The 22,226-nt window shown below is 42.5% G+C and overlaps 1 protein-coding gene across 2 annotated transcripts in view; it reads left to right on the top strand.

Moving 5' to 3' along the window:
* CBL (Cbl proto-oncogene) overlaps positions 1-21,994 on the top strand; it is a 34,452-nt gene extending 12,458 nt beyond the window's left edge. The window contains exons 2-15 of one of the 2 annotated variants that reach the window (XM_042474923.1): positions 182-328; positions 1,471-1,627; positions 2,419-2,540; positions 3,579-3,716; positions 4,973-5,060; positions 5,508-5,639; positions 6,321-6,524; positions 7,659-7,790; positions 8,460-8,837; positions 11,068-11,162; positions 12,371-12,526; positions 14,371-14,474; positions 16,328-16,510; positions 17,768-21,994. In XM_042474923.1, coding sequence (XP_042330857.1) covers positions 182-328; positions 1,471-1,627; positions 2,419-2,540; positions 3,579-3,716; positions 4,973-5,060; positions 5,508-5,639; positions 6,321-6,524; positions 7,659-7,790; positions 8,460-8,837; positions 11,068-11,162; positions 12,371-12,526; positions 14,371-14,474; positions 16,328-16,510; positions 17,768-18,051 — 2,320 coding nt within the window. In that variant the 3' untranslated portion in view covers positions 18,052-21,994. Of the gene's footprint in view, positions 1-181; positions 329-1,470; positions 1,628-2,418; positions 2,541-3,578; positions 3,717-4,972; positions 5,061-5,507; positions 5,640-6,320; positions 6,525-7,658; positions 7,791-8,459; positions 8,838-11,067; positions 11,163-12,370; positions 12,527-12,634; positions 12,887-14,370; positions 14,475-16,327; positions 16,511-17,767 lie in introns of those variants that run through there. The other variant, XM_042474924.1, reaches the window with a different exon arrangement.
* Positions 21,995-22,226: the final 232 nt, after the last annotated feature.

A 22,226-nucleotide genomic window follows, 5' to 3' on the forward strand; every position in this document is an offset into this window, starting at 1 on the left:
TTTGTTCACAAGAGACTTGTCAGATGAAACCAAGCCTTCAGAATGCTGTGGTTTAAGAGTGCATGGCAACTGATGTATTGCTGTTTGGAAAAGTGATCCAAAATGTGACTTCCTGCTTTTCTCGCTCCCTCAGGCTGCTTGTTCCACATTTCACAGCAGATCTGTTTTTGCAATCTTGCAGGCGCAACCTTACAAAACTGTCCCTGATCTTCAGCCATATGCTAGCAGAACTGAAAGGCATTTTCCCAAGCGGACTATTCCAGGGGGACACCTTCCGAATCACAAAGGCAGATGCAGCAGAGTTCTGGAGAAAAGCTTTTGGAGAAAAGTAAGTACTCTTTCCAAAATAATACTTCAGCCTGAAAACCTTTTGGTGAAGGGAGCTTATAAGTGAGAATTAGGTGCTGAGAACACCTTGCAATAGTCATTGACATGTGTGAAGCATGTGAGAGGGAAGCCCATAAGGGGAGGATGTAAAGGAGTGGTAAACAGATGGAGTATTCTCCGCCTACGTTCCACTGTCACAACCACCAGCTTATGCCTCCTCACCAGTGCCAAAAGATGTGGGTAGGACTTGATTCATGTCAGTTTTCTGTGTTTTTTGATTGAGCAAAGACAATAACAAGTAGCAGCAAAAGGGGCTAGTCCAGTTACATTACTAGATGAATAAACCAGGTATTTTGTGCCACCGTATCAGTTCTGTAGATTACGGTGCACCTAGATCAGTCTTGTTGTATGTGTGGCAGACAAAAAGGGGGTAATAAATTTCAGGGAGCTAGATTGTCATAACTACAGTACATGATTGTCTATACCAGTGATGGCAAACCTATGGCATGCGTGCCAGAAGTGGCACTCAGAGCCCTCTCTGTGGGCACATGTGCCGTCTCCCCAGCACAGTTTGCCAGAGTTTGCTACTAGAAAGCCAGAGGGACATGGCACTTTGCAATAAATAAGTGGGTTTTGGGTAACAGTTTGTTCACTCGGCCTCTAAAAAGTTCACCATCACTGGTCTATACCAATTGATTTAGGTGTACTTGGGGGGCAGAATCATATGTCCCTTTCTAATGGAGTTTCTGTTGATAAAATATTTATTGGAAATCTATAAGATGTTATTGGGGAGTGCTGGTTGTCAAAGTCTTCACTGGTACCCTTTGTAAGATGGGTGAGTGGGTGGTTATCTGTTTACTTCCAGGAGTTAAGTTGCCACAAGCTTAATTTCTGAAAGTATTTAATTTAGACACAAGACAACCTTGTTTATACAAAGACTGTGCCATATCCCTTTACCTTGCTGCTTTACAGATATAGATCCTGATATTTCAGTAGCCAATTGAACCAGCTGTTGAACAGATTCAGAATCAGAGATGTTGTTATCCATATGAATTTAACATTGAATAATAACTCTGAAGCAAAATACCTTTTCTATGGCAGAAGATAAGTTTTCTTAGGGCTATTTTTTTCTCCCACTGTCAGAACCATTGTCCCATGGAAGACCTTCCGTCAAGCCTTACATGAAGTGCATCCCATAAGTTCAGGCTTAGAGGCAATGGCACTTAAATCAACTATTGACTTGACATGCAACGATTACATTTCTGTATTTGAATTCGATATCTTCACTCGTCTGTTTCAGGTAAGGAAGAAGAAGTCATGGCTTGCTCAAACACTGAAGTCATTTATTAATTTAGCAGTACTTTTATGTCATTTATCCTTTTTTAAAAATTATATCTTTTGTTCACTCGGTTATGACATATGTCAAAGGACTACCTTTGCCTTTACTTGTCCAGTCTTCAAATGTTTTTCCTCTCTAAAACATCAACTGCCGTCTTTTAGCCATCCACTGTCATTATAGACTTATTTGGAGTAGTAAGCTTTAAATGCTAGTCTGAGAGGGCAGTTGTTCTATGAGGTAGTATTGGCAAGAATGGTGCTGCAGTCATTGGGACATGTTCTCTGTGTGAATTTGAAGGGTTGCCGATGTCATATCTTAACTAAGCCGTAAACTCAGGTTGAGCAGGTAACTGGCTCCTGGCCTCTGATTGGAAAATGAGAACAACCTATTCTAAAAGATGGCAGTGGGGATATAAAAGTGTGATTGTTTCTAAAATTGAGCACTGCAGGTTTAAACCCTGCATAGACTCAGGTGAGGGCAAATTCCATTGAACATATTGTGTGCCTTTAAGTCATTTCTGATTTATGGCAACCCTAAGGTGACCCTTTCATGGGGTTTTCTGGGGTTGAGAGTGTGTGACTCACCAGTAAATGTACATGGAATGTCACTGCATGTGAAATAGCAGAGAAAGCCTAGTCTGATATGAATGCTGTTTGCATTGTCTGATGGTGGAAGAGGACATGATAGGAGGGCTGCTTTTCCTGTTGAAATGACTAAATACAATTTTATTTAATAGTGTTCTTTTTCTTCAGCCATGGTCATCTTTGCTCAGGAACTGGAATAGCCTTGCAGTGACTCACCCTGGTTACATGGCATTCCTGACATATGATGAGGTCAAAGCACGACTTCAGAAATTCATTCACAAGCCTGGCAGGTGAGTGTGCGAAGGCAGATCCTTTTCTAAAGCCTCTTGCTTCCATATTGTCTCATACACAGCACTCTCTCAAAGAAAATCTGATATCACTCACAGCATCAGAATGCACTGTGTTGTTACTGCCAGAGATCTAAGCAAGAAGTATTGGGTTAGGCATCAGACTGAACCTGTGTGTATTCATAACCTTTAACTGAAGAAAGCAGGAGGGCAGCAGAAAAAAAGGGGTAAAGAATTGGTGAAACCCCTCTTTTCTGGTTTTTGGGATGAGGTGGATTAGAGTGGGACTTATATCTCTGTCACTGACAAAGTGGCTTTACAGGAAAGTGGCAGTGGGGCCAGGTAACTAGGGATGCAGGTTCAGTATGATGTGTACCATCAAAGCATCACATAGTGCACAGCCTGAGTTGCAATGCTGCTGGGAGCATGTTTAAGTCATATGCTGTTAGCAAGGCTTGCCACTGCAATAAATTAATATTCTTTTTAAATTTAAATTTATTGCAAGCCACCTTGAATCCCATTTTGGGATTAAAAATGGGATAAACCTAATAAATAACTAAATCCATATCACAAAGTAGACTTTGGCTTTGAAGATAGGTGTGTGAAAAGTGTCGAATCTTCAGGACCTACAGAAAAAATCACCTGACTTCAGGTAGTAATTTGGACCCAGTTGGAAATCTAAACCACTTTGGCCAGCCCTAAAACCTTAAAACTGCTTTTTTTGTCTGGCAACGAGTTCATTTGCTTTTCATTGCTGAAATGCTTCTGTTCAGAAATGGAAAGTTTCTGTAATTTAAAGCTAATTCACAACATCAAGGAAATGACGAGCGGCCTTGCAGTGATTTGAAAAAGCTTTTCAGGTATTTGAATCCTTTATACCTGGCTGCAGATTTCTTGCTTTAGTTTGGAGCTGTAACTGAAGTGGAATGCTTAACAAGAAAAAATGTGTTCATTTGTTCCATCTTAAAGAAAAATCTTTATCCATATGTAATTAACTGAGCAAATTTATCCTACTTATGCAAACTGTGTTTTTGTTTCCAGTTATATTTTCCGTCTGAGCTGTACGCGACTTGGTCAGTGGGCGATCGGTTATGTCACTGCAGATGGAAATATTCTCCAAACAATTCCCCACAACAAGCCTCTTTTTCAAGCACTGATTGATGGCTTCAGGGAAGGCTTGTAAGTAATCCCTCCATGCAGTGTGTCCTGAGTCTTGCTTATTCTGGTTACTGAGTCAGTGAAAAGATGACTGAAGTGGGCTGAAACCATTTCCCCCATTCTCCTCAGATTTTGGTCTGTCAGGGTGGGAGACAGAAATGCATTTCTTTCCCTCAGTATAATTGGATCCTTGATGTTTATCACACTATACTCTTAAAGTGCTACTATTCCACTTTGACTCCTCTAGCTGCCTCCTGTTGCATTCTGGGATTGGCAGTTTTAAGGAGGGGTATTTAGAATACCTGAGAATTCTAAATACACCTCCTTAAAACTGCCATTCCCAGAATGCAACAGGAGGCAGCTAGAGGAGTCAAAGTGGAATAGTAGCACTTTAAGAGTATAGTGTGATAAACATGCTTGATTCATCAGGCCTGGTGATTATCTAATTTTCTCCTAATTTACAAGGAAAGGACAGTTCTCTCTATTCCCTTCAGACAAAGATTTTATGCTGTACCGCCTAGGCCCTGTATCTTCTGTCACTGGAACATGGAAAAAGTAGATCAATTTATTACCTTTATCTTGAAGATGTAGTTTTTTTTTTTAAAGATCTCCTGTCCTGGACTGCTTAAAAATTGTTTTACGTATTCTGTCAATCATGTAACCACATGACATTTAGACTTGGAAATATGTACTTCCAACTTAGGCACTTAGGTATTGTAACAGATCATAGGATTTGAGTCTAGTTTTGCAAACCTTTAATACAAATACTGTACAGTAAACTAAGTTTCTCCTTTCAGCTTCCAGGATCTTCACTCAGTTGTTGTGCTGAGAGGGGGGGAAAAGCAGAAGTACAACATACTTGCTATATTTCATAGGTGGTTAAAGTGTGGCTGGAATTATAGCCATGAGGAGACTTGAGACGCATGTCAGTTCCCCACCACATTTATGTTAGCAGATAGGGAGACCTTGAAAGACAAACTTTAAGTATTCTTCATTTTGAGACTTCTCCCTCTAGTGTAGTGATTCCTAAACTTTGGTCTCCAGCTGTTCTGGACTTCAACTCCCAGAAGCGCTAGCAAGCTTAGCCAACAGTCAGGAATTCTGGGAGGTGAAAACATGAAAAAGCATCTGGAAGACCAAAGTTTAGAATCACTGCTCTTGTGGTTGTGTCTTTCTCCTGGCTAGTGCACTTTGTTGAGACTCTGTTGTTTTCAGCTTATTCCAATGTAAAGAGTACAGTTCATATCTGCTGAACCATTTTGTGTTTTCGGGTGTAGTTATTTATATCCTGATGGCCGGAATCAGAATCCTGACTTGACCGGTCTCTGTGAGCCCACACCACAGGACCACATCAAAGTGACACAGGTAAGCAAAAACTACAAGCTGTTTCTTCTCCCAATGTTGTCATCTTGGTCCACAGCTTTTCTCTGGGCCTGTAGCAGATAATGCTCATGCCATATTACATTGTAGCACCATTAGGCCTGCCAGTTCTTTAAAGGGGACAATTGGTGGTCCCATATACTTTTAAAGTTCATGTAGACTTCAACTTGGTTAGTAGCCAGTATTAAGGCTGAACTTTTCAAACCCAGGGTGACTACAATTGTGGGTGAAGTAAAGGACAAAGATACTATTTGTTGTTAATTTGAGAGTCAGAGCCACCTTACAGTCGCCATAAGTCAGTTGTCTTGAATGCATACAACAACATACTTGGGATTGGTTGTCGGGCAGTTATTGTAAAGGACATAATTATTACACACAATAACGTCTGCTTTTCTTTCTCCCACCTCCTCCTCCCCACCTCTTTACCCTTAGGAACAATATGAATTGTACTGTGAAATGGGTTCCACCTTCCAACTATGTAAAATTTGTGCAGAAAACGACAAAGATGTGAAAATAGAACCCTGCGGCCACCTGATGTGCACTTCATGTCTCACTTCCTGGCAGGTATGGTGTCTGTTTCCATCCAGAACAAAGTTGCCTGTGGTCTTGGTCCTCTGCTGTCAGTGTTCAATGCTACAACCATTCGGAATCCCTGCCTGTGCTTGTTGTTCTTGAGGAATCATTTGTTTGTATGGTATTGTCTTATTGCCAAGTTGTCTTTCGTGTAAATAAGCAGTTGCATACAGTTATGCACCAAAACTGTGGGATTTGCAGGATTGTGCTGTAAATGAGTTACAAATTGTGGCAGATGACCTGTGTGAACAGCTGAGTCTCTGTTGAGTGAGACCCAAGACAAGTGGTTTGGCTGTTTCCATCTAGAGCAAAATTGCCTGTGGTCTTGGCCCTCTGCTGTTAGTGTTCTGTGCTGCAACCATTAGGAATTCCTGTCTCTGCCTGTTCTTCTTGAGGAATCACCCGACAGTATGTTTGGCTGAAAGGGGATGACATGTATCATGCACTTTCTTTTGTATGGTTCCATAATGGCTGCTAAAATAGGCATAATCTGCGTAATGTTCCATTTTATCAGATTATAATTCTAGTGACAATACTGAAATTGTGAGGTACTCTGATTTTCCTTTCTGCTACACTGGATATCGGGATCTCATAGCATCAAGGTTCACCATAATAATCAAGGTCTCTCCGTGATTTTATTACTAGTCTCCCTTCTTGTTTTTTTCCCTGTAGGAATCGGAAGGACAGGGTTGTCCATTCTGTCGCTGTGAAATTAAAGGCACAGAACCCATTGTCGTTGACCCATTTGATCCCAGAGGTGGGGGAGGACTGCTACGGCAAGGTGCCGAAGGTGCCCCCTCCCCCAACTATGAAGACGACGACGATGACCGAGCTGATGAGACATTCTTCATGATGAAAGAATTGGTTGGTGCAAAGGTACTCTTTTTAGAGCTTTCTTGGAGGTCAGGATTCTGTGTGCAGCTCCCTGGTGATGATGACCTATCTAGTCAGCCCCAGACTTTCAAGGCTGCAATTTCATGGGCCTTGAGACCATGCTCTGGGATCTGATGGTCTTCTATCGGGAATTGTATGTGCTCCAGCTTCCTTAATTCCACTCTACAAACTCTCCCTGGAAGCCAGAGTGATTAAATTGAGGCTGCCATGCTTCCACCACATAATGAGAAGGCACGACTCATTAGAAAAGACAGTGATGCTGGGGGAAATTGAGGGAATTAGAAAGAGAGGAATACCACATCCCAGATGGATAAACTTAGTCAGAGAGATCATGAGCCTGAGCCGGCAGGACCTGAGCAGGGAGCTAGAGGACAGTGGGACTTGGAGACGTCTCATTCACAAGGTTGCTGTAAGTCAGGATTGACTTAAAAGCAGCTAACAACAACTACTTCTTGGTTACATCCAAATGTCAAATATTGGATTAAAATATCACTCTGAGGTACCTGTGTGTGTTTAAAAAGAGCCGGGCCCTGTCCCATTATTGTGCAGTGCTTCTTTTCAGGGTGACAGCTATGTCCAACTCTGTGTGTGTATCTGCCTTCAAGTCTTCTGTTGACTTATAGCAACCCCGTGAATTTCATAGCGTTTTCTTAGGAAAGGCATACTTAGGGGTAGTATTGCCAGTCCCTTCCTCTGAAATATAGCCACACTCCATTCCAATCTTCCTCCACTCTTTCCTGATTTTACTCCTTTCAGCAGTAAATCAGCATTCCACAGCCATTGAATGTGCTCAGTCTACACTGGGCCACTTTTGGTCCTCTCCTCTTGCTCTAAAGATTTTCTTTTACTTTTGGATCCTTGGGATTTCTACCACGAATCTAATAGCTGCCTCTCATGCAACATGGTGCTGTGTTGGATATGTAAGGACCAGCACTTGGAGAATAAGATCACTGTTAGTATGTTGGACGTGGCCTCCATTAAAACTGTTATGCAATCATATACAGACAACTAATATTTGATTTGAGTTGCCTGTGAATCACCTCTTCTTATTATTGTTGGGAGCTTAAAATGGGTAAAAAAAAACCCTTTCAAACAGAACATTTTGCTTCTTTGCAGGTAGAACGCCCTCCTTCTCCATTTTCAGTGGCTCCACAAGCATCACTCCCCCCAGTGCCCCCACGATTAGATCTTTTGCAGCAACGTGTGTCGAATCCTCCTGGAGCTTCAAGCCCTGGGACCAGCTCTAAGGTACAATTGCTTGTCTTCCTATCTCCTATATTGTGATGAAAGCGGGGATTTAGCCATTTCGAGTATGGTGTTTTCCTTTCCTCCAAAAAGATCCCAGTTTGCTGAGCGGTATGGAAACACTCTGGTCTTTCACTGTTTTGCTTGCGCATTTGGGTGTTTACTTAGAGCCAAATTATTTATCAGGCTAAACAGACTGCCATCTTGATTGATGTTTGATTTTCAGCCAGAGTACCACTCAGACCTGCAGCTGTGCTGATGGGAATAGCCTTGCTTAATACAGTGGAGCCTCCGCATACGCTGCCTTTTTATAGGCGGCTTTGAGCATAGGCGCTCAAAGCCGTCGGCGCGCGCAAGGCGGAAGGGGCGGTGCGTCCCATTCAATTGAATGGGCGCGCCGCCGCGCATGAGCCCCATTGGAAACAATGGGGCTCGAGCATAGGCGGATTTTTTTATACGCGGAGGGATCCGGAACGGATCCCTTGCGTATAGTAAGGTTCCACTGTACAAGCCTTCAGTTGTGCTGTGCTGGCCCTCAAAGGCTCCATTTCTCGGCTTCCTTTGCCTTGATTCCTCTAGAAACTACAGAGTATCAGATTCTTGTAAGATGCCAGTATCCTGATCTCAAGGCTAGGTGTTGCTTGAAAGGTTTGACGTTTTCTTGCTCTGTAGGCTGCACCCGGCTCCCTTCACAAAGATAAACCTCTGCCGATCCCACCAACGCATCGAGACCTTCCTCCTCCACCGCCTCCAGACAGGCCACATCCTGTTGGGACAGATACTCGTCCTCAGAGACGACCCTTGCCTTGCACGCCAGGAGATTGTCCTACTAGAGACAAGTTACCCCCTGTGCCATGTAACCGTCAGGGAGAAGTTTGGCCAACACGGCCAATCCCCAAGGCTCCAGCTGCGGCATTAAGCCCTGGTGAGCCTTGGGCAAGTAGAGACCTGACAAACCGACACTCCCTTCCATTCTCGCTGCCTTCTCAAATGGATACCAGAGGAGAAGCCTACCGGCATGGAAGTACCCTGAGCCTGGACACCACAGTGGTAAGCATCCCTTATACCAACAGGGTCTGTTCTTTGTGCACTCATGTATGTCTACATCGTCCTAAAAGTCTGTGTGTTGTTGCAGAGGTTCCCAGCCTTTTTGACTCGTGGAGCTCTTATTTCTATGGCGGATCCCTTAAGGAGAGTGTGTGTGTGTGTGTGTGTATGAATATATTCTTATTCTTTAATTTAATTCAATTTTTATTTCTTTCATTTTCCTGGAGTGGCCGCAGAACATCTGGGAAATGCACATGGAGCCCTAAGGGCTCCTTGAAGCATAGGTTGGGAACCCCTGTTTATTGTATCCAACATTTCTCCCCATTCTTGGGATTCAGTGCATGTACAAAGTTTAAGCAGAGATAGCTAAAAAGTATATGTCATACAAAAATTAAAATGCGCCACTCCTGACTACGATTGTTTGATTATCTGATGACTTTGCCATTTTATAGAACTAATAGGAACACTTGCATTTCAGTATTACTATTTTATTGATTATATTTTGTATTTGTATTGTATTATTTTACTGATGTAATCCCGCCACGATCCATGGGAGAGGTGGGAAATATAAATAAAAACTATTATTATTATTGTTATTATTATTAAAATTCAAATAAACTGTCAGTAAAATTTAAAGTGGTTAAAGCCATAATGCTAAAAAGAATTCCACATCAACATTAAGAGGAGCTTCCTGACAGTAAGGGCTGTTCGACAGTGGAACAAACTCCCTCAGAGAGTAGTGGAGTCTCTTTCTTTAGAGGTCTTCAAACAGAGGCTGTCGGAGATGCTTTGATTGTGATTTCCTGCATGGCAGGGGGTTGGACTGGATGGCCCTTGCGGTCTCTTCCAACTCTATGATTCTAAGGCACATGAAAATCCCTTTTCCACCTGAGCAATCAGCTCTCAAAGGACTGCTGGAACAAAAAGGTATCACCTGCCTAAGAAAGGATAGTAAGGAGTGTGGTAGTTCAACCTTTCTGGGAAGGGAATTCTAGAACCTGGAAGCAGCCACCGATATTGGGTAAAAGTAATAATAATAATAATAATAATAATAATAATAATAATAGGATTTATTTATATGCTGCCCAACCACTGGGAATCTGGGCAGCTTACAACAGAGGGGATAATACATGTCAATAACAATGAACATGAATTAAAAAACAAATGTAACATAGCACTGCATTAAACAATAACAATAAAATAAGATAGCAATTAACAATAGCAATAAATAACAAAACAAGTACAATGAACTGGCTCACAGCATTGTACAGTAAATGGTTTGATTCATGTCCTGTAACCCCTCTCAGGTTAATAGCAGGAAGGCCAGTGGAATTTTGAAGAAGTGGCTTAGAAAGGAGTGTGGCAAGTACTTTTACTTCTGGAAATACACAGCCACCCACGTATTCTTTCCATTTCCAGCACATACCTCCACAAGCCTTATGATGCTGTTGATATCAGTTTAACCCCGGCAATCTGAAGCCAGAAGTTTTGAAAGAATGATGAGGTGTCATTATAGTATTGTTATCATATGAATAAAAGGCTTTAACTTCCAAATCTTGAACATTCATCTAGTCACAATCTCACTGAGCCAGGTTCTTAGCTGTGTACATCCCAAGTAACTTTATTGTGTCAACCAAGAGAAAAGGTACTTTGGAGATTAAATATTTACATATAGAATATATTTGCCCCTTATCTGCTTGGTCATATGTCCCCCCAAAAAAAAAGTATATTTTCAAACAGTAGCTGATCAGAGAATGCAAAATAATAATAATAATAATAATAATAATAATAATGATGATGATGATGATGATGATGATGATGATGATGTTTATTTATATACCGCTTTTCTAAATTAGATCAAAGCGGTGTACAACAGGAAGTACAATACAAACTCAAAATAAAACATGACAGGCCTCTCTCCCCCTCAAGATGGTGGTCAGAAGGAGGGCTCTTAGTCTTTCAGGCCAGGCTTCTCTCTCCCCAAGATGGTGGCTGAAGGGAGGGCCTTTCTTCTTTCAGGCAATAATAAATATTATTATTAAATAAATAAATAAATAAAAATAAGTACATCCAGTGTCAGTCAGGTCTCTTACACTTCTTTGGAATGGGTAGTAAGTGATGCCTAGAGGTTCCTTTTTAGAAGGAAATATATGTGCACCTAGTGAGAATGTCTATTTTTCTCTTTCTCAAATCACCTGCTGATGATGGTGTTTAACAGCATGTTTTCTTGCAGAACCAACCCGGTGGGCTCCCAACTGGCTTGGACAGCGAACACTCTAAAATAAAACCTTCTTCTTCTGCCAATGCCATCTACTCTCTTGCTGTAAGGTATGTTTCTTCGAGGAGCCTTTGCAGATAACATTTCTCAGCAATACAGCCAGTGAAGGGTTGACTTTCACTGTCCATTGCCAGTGGCTATAGGTCTGTAGATGCTTTCCTGTTTCGGGAGCAGGTCTCCTGTGTGTGGTAGTTCAAGCATGTGCTTTCTCTGTGCTCGGGGATACAGCACTGGCATGGAACAGAGCAGAGTATTTTACACTGAGCTAATCATATGTGGCTGGGTTGTGGATTTTTTGTAAATTTAAAATTGTATGACATTGAGTGCAAAGACAATGTGTTATATGTGTTGAAGAATTATAGAGCTGTCCGTTTATTAAACCATCGGGGTGAGGTGTGGGGAGAGGAAAGGAAGCATCGTGAATCATAATGATGCAACACATCAAAGGTCAGCCAAGCTGAAGGGGCATCTCTTCTGTGCACAGTGGTTCAGGCCCTGTTTCCTGGAAGATGTGGGTAGATTCACTCTGTGAAGTAAGATTTCTGACTAGGGCCTGTTACAGACTGCCAAAATAAAGCTGCTTCGGGTCTCTTTGGAGGTATGCTGTTTAAATTATGCATGCATCCTAAGAATCCGGAAGCTGCACCAAAGCTGCACTCCAGTGCTTAGGAATGGAGTGTGGCTTTGGTGCGACCTCCGGACTCTTAGGACCCATGCATCATTTAAATAGCATACCTCTAAAGAGACCCGAAGCAGCTTTATTTTAGCAGTCTGTAAAAGGCCTAGAATAGCCAGGTGTCCTTTATTGTAAGGAATCTCCCCTATATGAGAGTTGGAAAGCTTTTCCTTTTACATAGAGTGAACAAGATGCCTAGAAATTCTGTACTTTCGGTGCCAGCTGTTCATAAAGGTAAAAATGTAATTTATGAATGTGGATGATATGTTAACTACAGAGAAACATATGACTAAGTGGACTGAAATCAATACTTTGTTAATAGCTGCTTTTTGACTGTTAACCTTGTTTGTCATGAATTTTGACTGTCCCTTATTTTGAAAACCTGGCAATACTTTTATTGGTAACGAAAGTATACTTTCCCTTACAAGCAGCAGTTCTTAACATTTCTGGGTTCCAGCCCATGAATCAGAAGGTTTATACTCATTTGCTTTGAAATGTTGTTCTTAAAGAGCTGTCCTTTTTGTCTTCATTACCCTTTAGGCTTTGACTCTGAAGCTTCTTTCTCTTCCCTCTTATCCCCAGACCGTCGCATGGGCCAAAGCTAACACCCGGAGAGCACTCTGAAAATGATGAAGACACAGAATACATGTCACCGTCCTCCCTGCCCCTTGTGCCGCCTGCCTCCGCTGGACAAAAGCCTGAGGCCAAATTGCCTTTGGAAACGAGCCAGAGTTCACGGTAAGGCAAGACCCATTTAGGACAGAATGGTAGCTCTGTATTGGCATGACTGTGTCAGTTCCGCTGCCATGTTTTTCTTTTGCTTTGTTTGTCTTTACATATTCCAAGGGCTCAGAGGGCACAGGAACCCTTGAGAGCAAAAACAAGTGGCTTCAGAAATCATCTGAAAATGCACGTAAAACTATTTGACTTTGAAAGACATTTCCATAAGAGCTCTTGCTACTTTTCCCAAAAGATGCTTTTCCAACTGTTACATAAGCTGAGGCTTCGTGTGTCTGGTGCAGGCAAGGCACTCCGAACCACCTTTGTGCAGTCACTGTTTTGAATATGACCATAGGTTGTGAAAAGAGGCTTACCAGGCCTGGATAAGGTGAATGTTCAACATTTTCTCTGGTTGCCAGTCCTCCTCATCACATGAGGGTGAACATACCAAAATCACAGCTTGCTGACATCATTTTAAAAAATGATATGAAGTGTTATTTTTTAATTAAAATATCAGTAATTTCTCAAAAGTTTGTTCTGGATTCCAGACGGATGCAGTTCATTAGTAAAATGTATATTTATTAGAACAATTAACAACCAGAACTTGATACAGTAGTTGAGTTAATATGCAATATGTTTCAACTTCTGCCTTCCTCAGTTGGTTAAAATAAAGTGAACTTGTTTAGGATGCTCCCATCGTTAACTTCTTGAGCGGATGAAGTATTATTCTCTAGGCTTAGACCAAGTGGCATTCTATGTACCCAAAATTTTTCCTTTTGCCAAAAGTGCTTGAATGAGGTTGCGCCTCAGTTCCAAGCAGAGACAAACCAGAGAGGTCATGATGTTCTTGAGATAAAATGTCTGGCCATTGGTTGCTCCAGCTTCCTGATCAGGAGGGCAGACTTGTGGTTCTTCAAGTATGTATGCAGGTCTCTGGTAGTTCGCTCCATGTACAGATGCTATTTGGTACATCTGCATATGTTTTAACAGAGCAGGGTTTGGCAAAGAGCAGCCCATGGGTCACATGTAAACCCTGCCTCCCCCCCCTTTGCCCCAAAATTCCCTTTAGGGGACATGGGGGATATTTTCACTACATTCTATAACACACACCATCATTTTAGGCCCAGAAAAGGGCATTTTTTAAAACAAACTTTGAAAAAAGCCTAGGGTAGCCTAAATGTGAGAGCCAGTTTGGTGTAGTGGTTTTTGTGTTGGACTGTGACCCTGGAGACCAGGGTTTGATTCGTAGCTCGGCCATGAAACCCACTGGATGTATTAGGCAAGTCGCATGCTCTCAGCATCCGGGAAAGGCAATGCAAACCTCTGGACAAACCTTGCCAGGAAAACTCCAGGTTTGTCTTAGAGTCACCATAAGTTGCAAATGACTTGAAGGTATACCACACACACACACACACACACACACACACAGCTTAAAAGCATGATGAAGATATTCCCACAGCCCCTAGAGAGTAGTTGCATGCAAAAGAGTTGGGATTATTATTATTTTTTTAATAGTGGGAGGGTGTTGGTGGGATGGGTGTCCCCAAAACTTAGAGATATCAGAAGAGTTGCTCAGAGAGTTCACAGAAATGTCATATAGAAAAAGATTTCAGCCAGTCAATCAATCAGTCAATCACTTTATTTATATCTCATCTGTTCCCTGAAACTGGGATGCAAGGTGTTTTACAAGAAGAATGCATAATGAAAAAGGAACCATTTTGCTAAGCTGCAGACAGCATGTGGCTAGCATACTTCTCCAATTTGTCCATGAGCACAAGAATGCCTGCTATCTGCTTCTGCTGCACATATCCAGCTGAACATCTGAAGCAAATACCCCTTTCCCCCACTTTTTCTTTGCTCAGGGTGTTGGAGTGTGACCAGGAGATAGATGGGTGCACCTATGAAGCAATGTTCAACATCCACTCGCAGGCAGCACCTTCTGGCTCTGAGGCTGCCAGCATTCCTGGTAAGTTTCCTGAGAGGCGGCTTCATAGAAGTAACAGAAGGGAAGCTACAGACAAGGATTCTACCAAGCTTGGCCTGTGGGATTTTTATTTATTTGGTTTATGTGAATGAAGTGGTCAAGGGGGCCTGAGTCCTATTGTTAATGTCATCTAGAGAAGGCCCAAGAGACAGCATGGTATATTGGTTTGAATGTTGGAGCAGGACTGGGAACCAGGTATCAGATTTGGTGGTACAGCATTAGGTTGTGTTCCTTCTTGAGGATGTTCCTCTCCCTCTAACACCTCCTTTAAAATCAACATATTGTCATGTCAAATGATCCAGAAAGCTCCAACCATTTATTCTTGCTTTACAGCAGCCATCCCGACTCAGGTAACTAGTTGTGTGCATTGTAGTCCATGGAGTGTTGGACTAGGACTCTGGGGAAAAACCTGAAGAACCTTTGAGCTGCTCCAGATTCAGTTTCTGTTCAGATTCTGAGGATTTCATTTGGGAGAGGGCCTCTTTGAAGAAGACTCATTTACACCACAGGGGTAGATCTGTGACTAAATGAGTCAGTAGGAGAACTGCAAACAGACTGTTCCCCAAGAATAAAGCAGCAGACTACATACTGATATGTAGGCATGTTTTAACCCATGCCACTATTTGCAGAAGAGTATTTATGGACATCAACATTTTGCACAAAAAGCTTTAGAGTGTGATAAGCAAGTCTCTGGCCACATACAAGCAAACCAAAAATATTGCCTGAAGTACAGCGGTGCCTACTCAAAAATAATGGGTTATCAGTTTGGTTTGAGACTCCAGACCAAATGGTTATCCCCTGAAGCAACAAAAAAGGCAGTTTATACCATTGCACGTCAGTGTAGGAAGATACATAGGGGTAAGACTCAAAAATCCCGTAACAGGCAGAGTATCTGGGGAAGCATTGCCTGAATATGATGAGTGCTCTTTATGTAGTCACTTTGTGGAAGATGGCCATGCCAGTACTGTTGTAACTTTAAAGCAAAGGAACAAGATGGAGGAAAGGTTTCTTTTAAGAAGCAAGCTGTTTTGCATTCCCAGACTGAACCATGTCTCCTGGGGACTTAAATGAGTGTTTAGAACGTAATATTTTAATATAATGTTATGCCCCCCCCTTTTCTTTCTTTTTGCTTGTAATCCTTGTCAGTCCTCACATTTCCCCTATGAATATACTTGAATGTAGGAACTTCTCAGTGTTGCTCCTTAACACTATAAAAGCAAGCTATGTATGTAATCAATTTGATGACATGTATAGCAAGGGGATTGTTTAATGTTTAGTATTTAATTTTTGAAGTTACCTCCTTAGCTATAAGCTTACTTTTATTTTAAACAACCGAAGAGGGCAGAAACCAAAACATTTTGCTTATTGATTGAACTGTTATGTTCCGTGTGCTAATCACTCCAGTATATATAGCAAAGGGAAATATATAATGATTGTTCACTCAATAGGTTGTCAGGCTTCCCAAGTGTTTTCCTGGTTACATAAACTTCTTGTCAGGTTGATAAAAGAGATTTGAATATAGAGCAAGAGGAGGGGTAGGTAATGTAAAAATGTTACTCACTGCTCTAATGTAGTAAGAATGGCATGTGGCTTTTCTCTTTCATTAAAGGGGGATTCTATACTTCTCTCTTGTTATTGTCACCCTTTGAGACTAGTGAACCAAATGGAAGGCTTTTGCTTACTTGCTGTGCCGTCCATCTCTTTCCAGCTGGTTTAAAGTTTGGGTTCTCAAAGTCCTTTTTTTTAACAACCCTATGAAAGTGGTAGCAGGATCTAGAGCCATTAGTCATTGTAGCTATTGGTGCGATCCTCTTTGTTATTTTTTTCCATCTAAGAGGGGATTGATAGCATGGCTTCCAATGCCACTAATGGTCCTGAGGAGTCGGAGAATGAAGAGGATGGTTATGATGTGCCTAGACCAGCTATCCACATGACCATGGCTCGCCGTACCCTCTCCGATATCTCCAATGCTGCCTCTGCCTTCAGTCGTGCCTCTCTGGATGGGGATGTTCTAACAGGTACCTAAACCCACCCCTTGCTGTTTTGCAATGTGACAAGTGGTACTTGCTTTTATGAACCAGCCCCTTATTTCTCCATTGGATAGCTCCATGACCCATAAATATTCTAGGGCTGGGGGCATGTAGTGTAGCTGCCTGTTTACATCCTTTTGCTAAAGGGGGTTTACAATGGATTCTGAACTAATAGTTCTTTCATTCATCTCTTAATGTAATAGATTGTATCCTTATCCCTTTCTACTCTGGAGTGTGTTCTGTGGAGCATTCTCATACACACTTTCTTAGTTTATAAGGGAAACAAGGAACTGGCAGGCAGTCTGGTTTTCAGCTGTTCCTTTTTCCTGCACTTCCATGTGCATTTCTCAGAAGCTCTATAGTGTGACCGCTACTTCTGCTTCACACCAGCATGCCAATATTTGCATTTTAACCAGCTTAAAACCACACAGCTAGACATTTCTGCACTGCCTTATGGGCCAAGAGAAGACCAGTAGTAGATTAACAGGGTGAATAGCTCCCTAAATATTTCAGCTGTTGTCTGAAATGTGTGAGTATGCAACTCCTTCCAGCAGTGTTGCTTTTATTTCAGAAGTGGGCAGTATGTAGGCTGCATGTTTGTCACTATGCTGCTCCCACTGTTACCTACTACTGAAGACTCAAACTGCTGTCACGCTGCAGAATTAATGTAGTTTGACACCACTTTAACTGCCATGGCTCCATCCTGTGGAATGCTGGGATTTGCAGTTTGTTGTGCCACCAGAGCTCTCTGATAGAAAAGGCTAAATATCTCACAAAACTACAAATCCCACCAGTCCACAGCATTAAGACATGGCAATTAAAGCGGTGTCAAAGCTGCATTAATTCTGTAGTGTAAATGCAGCCCTAGTGCTACCAACATTACAGCAGATTCCTCTCTTCTCTTCATGTTACTACTCTTTGCTTCAGGAAGTAGTGCACACACTTTGCTCTGTGGTCTTATGAAGCAGAATGATTCTCGTAGCACCTTCCTGAACCATAAAAAAGTTCCAAAAAAGCAGTTAGTGCTGCTTTGGGGGGTAGCTTTGGGTAATCCAGTGACCAGCACACTCTCCATAGTTCTCCAGATGTATCCTCTGGACCTTTCCCACTTTGATTAATATTAACTGGAGTTCAATTGTGAAAAATTGCCATCCCAAAGTAGAGTGATCTTTCCTGGACATGGTTTCCTGTCTGTTCAGAGATTGGTTCCTCTTCCTCTCACTCCTACCTTTCTTTATCTTCCAGGTTTCTCTGATGGTTCCCAAGTTCCTGAGAGGCCCCCCAAGCCCTTGCCTCGGAGGATTAACTCTGAACGGAAAGCAGGCAGCTGCTTGCAAGGCGGTGGAGCAGGGCCGGTCTCTGCTGCCTCCCCACAGCTGTCCAGTGAGATTGAGAACCTCATGAGCCAAGGCTACTCATATCAGGACATCCAGAAAGCGCTTGTCATTGCCCATAACAATATTGACATGGCCAAAAATATCCTCCGGGAATTTGTCTCCATTTCGTCCCCTGCCCATGTGGCCACATAGCACATCCCTTAGCTCTGCCTGGGACACCCCTGTGCATCACCCTGCCTGGGCAGTTTCCTGCCCAGCTTCTACCTAGAGGAGTTAATAGGCTCCTCGAGAGACTTCCTGAGAAGTCAGGCCTGCCTCGACAGAGCATTGGTCATCAGGGTTTTATGCGATTCCAGGTTTCAAAGCGAGTGGCGTGAAATGGAGCGGATAGGTGTGTCCTCGACCGTCTTGTGTGTCTTCTCTGGAGTCTCCCCAGTTTGTGCCCCTGATCCCTGCACTTTCTAGTTTTGAGAGAACGGATGTGTTGCTTTTTGATAGATATGTCTGGGCTCCTGTGTCTGGTGGACTGGGGAGGGTGGGCTGGGATATATGTCTTGTGCTGTGAATTCAAACTGGATGCCAGTATGTTCAATGGTATCTCCATATTGCTCATGGTGTGCCCTCGTGGGGTTCAGGGTACTAGATTTGGGCCTCTTTGCTGCTGTATGTTTTGGCTCGCTTTTGAGACCTTCTGCAACTGGGTACAAGTTGTAAAGAAAGCAAGAGATTTCAGTAGCTCCCTCCTGTTATAATATCTTCTCTTGTTCATCTTCCTTGCTCCCTTCTATGTTCATAGTCATTTCCACCTTCTTGCTGTGCCGAGTCAGGCATCTCTTGCTTCCAGCGTTGCTTGCCACACACTGGATTTTAAGGCAGTGGGTGCTGGACTTCTCACCTATGCCGGCGAGGCTCAGAAGCTCCTTAGTTTTCTAGCCCCGAGCATTATACTCTGAAGTGTTCTGATGTGAAGCAGGACTGTTGTGGAGTGGAGCCTGATCAGTGTCTGACAACACTCCTTATGCTATTGCTGGTTGACACAATATGCCATTTTGGGGGCATCTAGAGGTCTCATGGGCATCACAGCCATTCCATCCTCTGATTAGCGAGCTTCCTTTCAGTGGGAGTGAACCATATGCAGGGTCTCTTATGCACTGATGTAGAGAAGTGTGTTTAGCCTACATGGAAATCTCTTAATAGCTCAGCAGTGAAAATTCAACTCTTAGCCGTTCCCAAAACATTGTGAAAAACAGGGATCTTTTTCTTCCTTCTTGCTCCATTAGAGATGGGAGGAAGCTCAGACCTTTTTCCAGGTGACAAGAAAATTGGTATGATTTAAAAAAAAACAAAAAAACCATCATTGCTGTATTTGAAAGGAGTGAAAAGCACTCTTGCTTGAGGATTGTGGCAGCTTGATGGCAGTGCTAGAAAAAGATGTATTGGGGTTTTGACAACCACAATCGAGCAGGCAGCTTGCATTCGAAAGACTTCCTTTTGTCTTTTTAAAAACCCACTCACCAAGCCTTTACTGCAGTCTATGCATTTGCAGTATTAGCCGTGACATGAAGATGTACATCTTGAAATACATTGCCTGTTTAATCTTTTCCTCCCTGCAGTTGCCTGCTTGAATGGACACTGGTTTTTCTGCTCCAGATAAAGTAATGAAGTCTTTTCCACTGAAAGACGGGGCCAGAGGAAAACTGCTTGTATGGATTGTGTTTCGCTCTATGTGGGTAACCATGATTATGATAGTCCATAAGCGCTTGGATCTCTGGGAAATAATTACAGAGGATATTTGTGCAGGCACCCAATGGTAGCAGATTGCTTTTCAGCTCCAGCAATGATGCTTACATGGGAAAGCTTGAAGATTGGAAGCCACTGGAATAAATTGGCTGTTTCCTACAATGTGGGTAAAGCTGATTTGGCCAACAGTGGCCCTTGTGTAACTTTTTGTGGCCCAGTGAGGGTGCTGCCTGATGTTCCATGCGCTGTACACTCAGTGGCAACAACAGTCTAATCTTGCTGCTTTCATATGAAACACTGTGAAGATGTTTAACCTCACAGACTTCAATCATAGTGCATGTTAGAGAGTGTTTGTTTTTGGTTTGGTTTGTTGAGATCCAGATAGCATTTAGAAGCACTAAACGAAGCCTCTCTGTTCTCTTACAAGCAGCCACAGGGTAAAAAGAATTGTAACTGGGTAGTTTCTTAAGAATCAAGTGGCCTCTGCTTTTCTTCTAAGTGTGAAAAGTTGTTGTGGTCTTGGATGCTTCTACCTTTTTTGCTATTTCTCCCTAAAACTCCTGCTGACTCTACATTGAATGGAGGATCGGTTTGCTAGGAGCAGGTTCTTTGCGAAGCTGGGCTTTTCCACTGGTGGAAGAAGCTGTGAGTTTAGGAAGCACTGGGGAATTCGTCGGAAACCGGCCTTAATTCCCAGCTGGCCCAAGCGTTGCCCTCCCTTTGCCAAAACAGGAGTAGCAGCACCAATAATTTGTCTCTGTGGATGGGGCATTTGTAAGACTCCCAAGAGGGTCAGCCCTTCTTTTTGGGAAGACTTCTGCCTATCGGGACCATTCCACAGATTAGATATACATGGTTCAGCATTGTAGCATGTGTAGCTGACTGGACTCTTCTGCATGTGTCCTTTCTATCCACTTCTCGTGTCTTAAATTTATACCAGGAAACTTTTTTTAAGTGGCTCTTTTCTCCTCAAACCACATGAATGTCTTCGTTTGCAAGCACAAGGGAGGCAGAGCAGAAATGCTTCCCAAGGTGTAGCTTCCCAAGGTATAACCCCTGCTGCTTTTCAATTTCCCCACCCCATCCATGTCTCTTACTCTAAGGTGGACTTTGTTTTTACTTTAAAGCCAAATGTATAGTGCCTTTGAATAGGAAAAATGCTGTATCGCCAGGCTTTAAAAGAAAAGAGACAGATGGAAAACTTGACCAGGGAAAGCTGAGGAGCTGCTCTTTGTATACAATGGCTTGAAAGAAGACCCTCCCTCAAAGTGAGCGTGGTGGCATGTGACAGCGCAGCCTGACAAGCTTTCCTACCTTAAGCCCCATACTAACCATGCATGGTTGGTGTTGACTGCTACCCTAAGCGTGACTTAAAGGGGGAAGAACTCTGATGCAGGAATTTTTAAAACATACATGATGGTGTGGGTCATCAAGAAAGAAAACGAAGCTGCCCCATCTTCCTTTTCCCTCCTTGAAAGAATGCAGACTTGCGTCACATCTGACTGGAAACAAGGTCCAGCTGCACCTCCTGGAATATTTGGGAGCAATCTCCTTGGTGGGGCCTCCATTTGCAAAACACTGGAGGGACTGAACATGGTCCACCAGGATCTTTTCTTGTGCAACGTAATGTTGAAACTCCCATTCATTTCTCTCTCTCTGTGCATGTGCACCCAAGACAAAATTCCTGTGGATTTTATCCCTGAGCATTCAGTGTTCGTGCCTATTTGGTTTGCAGAGGTTCTCTGTTTGCAAACACTCTGCCTCCCGGACTCTTAGCGCTGCAGCTGCCTTTGCGGAATGAGCATGTTGTGTGGCTTTATGTCACCCTTCCTGTGGCCAATTCTGGAGTGGTATAATTCACCGATTTAGCCCACTGATGGAGAACTGCTGTCCTGAGTCAAAACTGCAAGTGGAGGGGAATGTGAAGACTGAAATGCTAAATTTACAAATGACCTTTGTTGGGTGGGAGAGGGGTTAATAAGTAGCTTTATTTCTCTTGAAGGTTGAGAACCAATTTTAATATCAGTGTTAAAAAAAATTCAGATTTTCACTATTTTAAAAGTTATAATGTCATTAATATAAAAAAATATATATTAGCAGTATTTAATCCTTTCAGACCTGTAAAGAATAAGGACAGAAGGTAAATATTCTTACAGAGTAGCCGAGCTTTAAGGTTCGTTTGGTCTTCATTTTGTTCTGCAAATGCATTGTTAATGTTTTAGAGGTTATACTAATGTTATTTATTTTCTATTTTTCATTCTTGTAAGCTGCCCACTAAAGAGCTCTGGGGGGGAGGGAGGGAGATGGGAAGATTTATGGTATTCGATGTGTGTCGATAAAAGGAAAAACAAAAACAAAAGTTTTATTTTTAAATAAATTTCTTTGTTGTAGCATATTGGTTGTGTTGTGTCAGTTTTGGCTTCCCTGAAACTGAACTTCTTTGCCAGTACCTGAAATAGAAACATCCTTTGCATGTGTTGCTCCTCCAACTCATTCCAACAGGTAGGGAAAAGGTAGACTTTTTTGGTGTGTCTGCTGTGGGGATCAACTTTGCAAGATCAGCCTTATTCCTGTCACATCCTTTGTTCTTCACTCTGGACCTTCCCGCTCCAGAACTTTCTTTCCTC

Source organism: Sceloporus undulatus, chromosome 6 (assembly GCF_019175285.1).
Source record: "Sceloporus undulatus isolate JIND9_A2432 ecotype Alabama chromosome 6, SceUnd_v1.1, whole genome shotgun sequence".
Lineage (NCBI taxonomy): Eukaryota > Metazoa > Chordata > Lepidosauria > Squamata > Phrynosomatidae > Sceloporus > Sceloporus undulatus.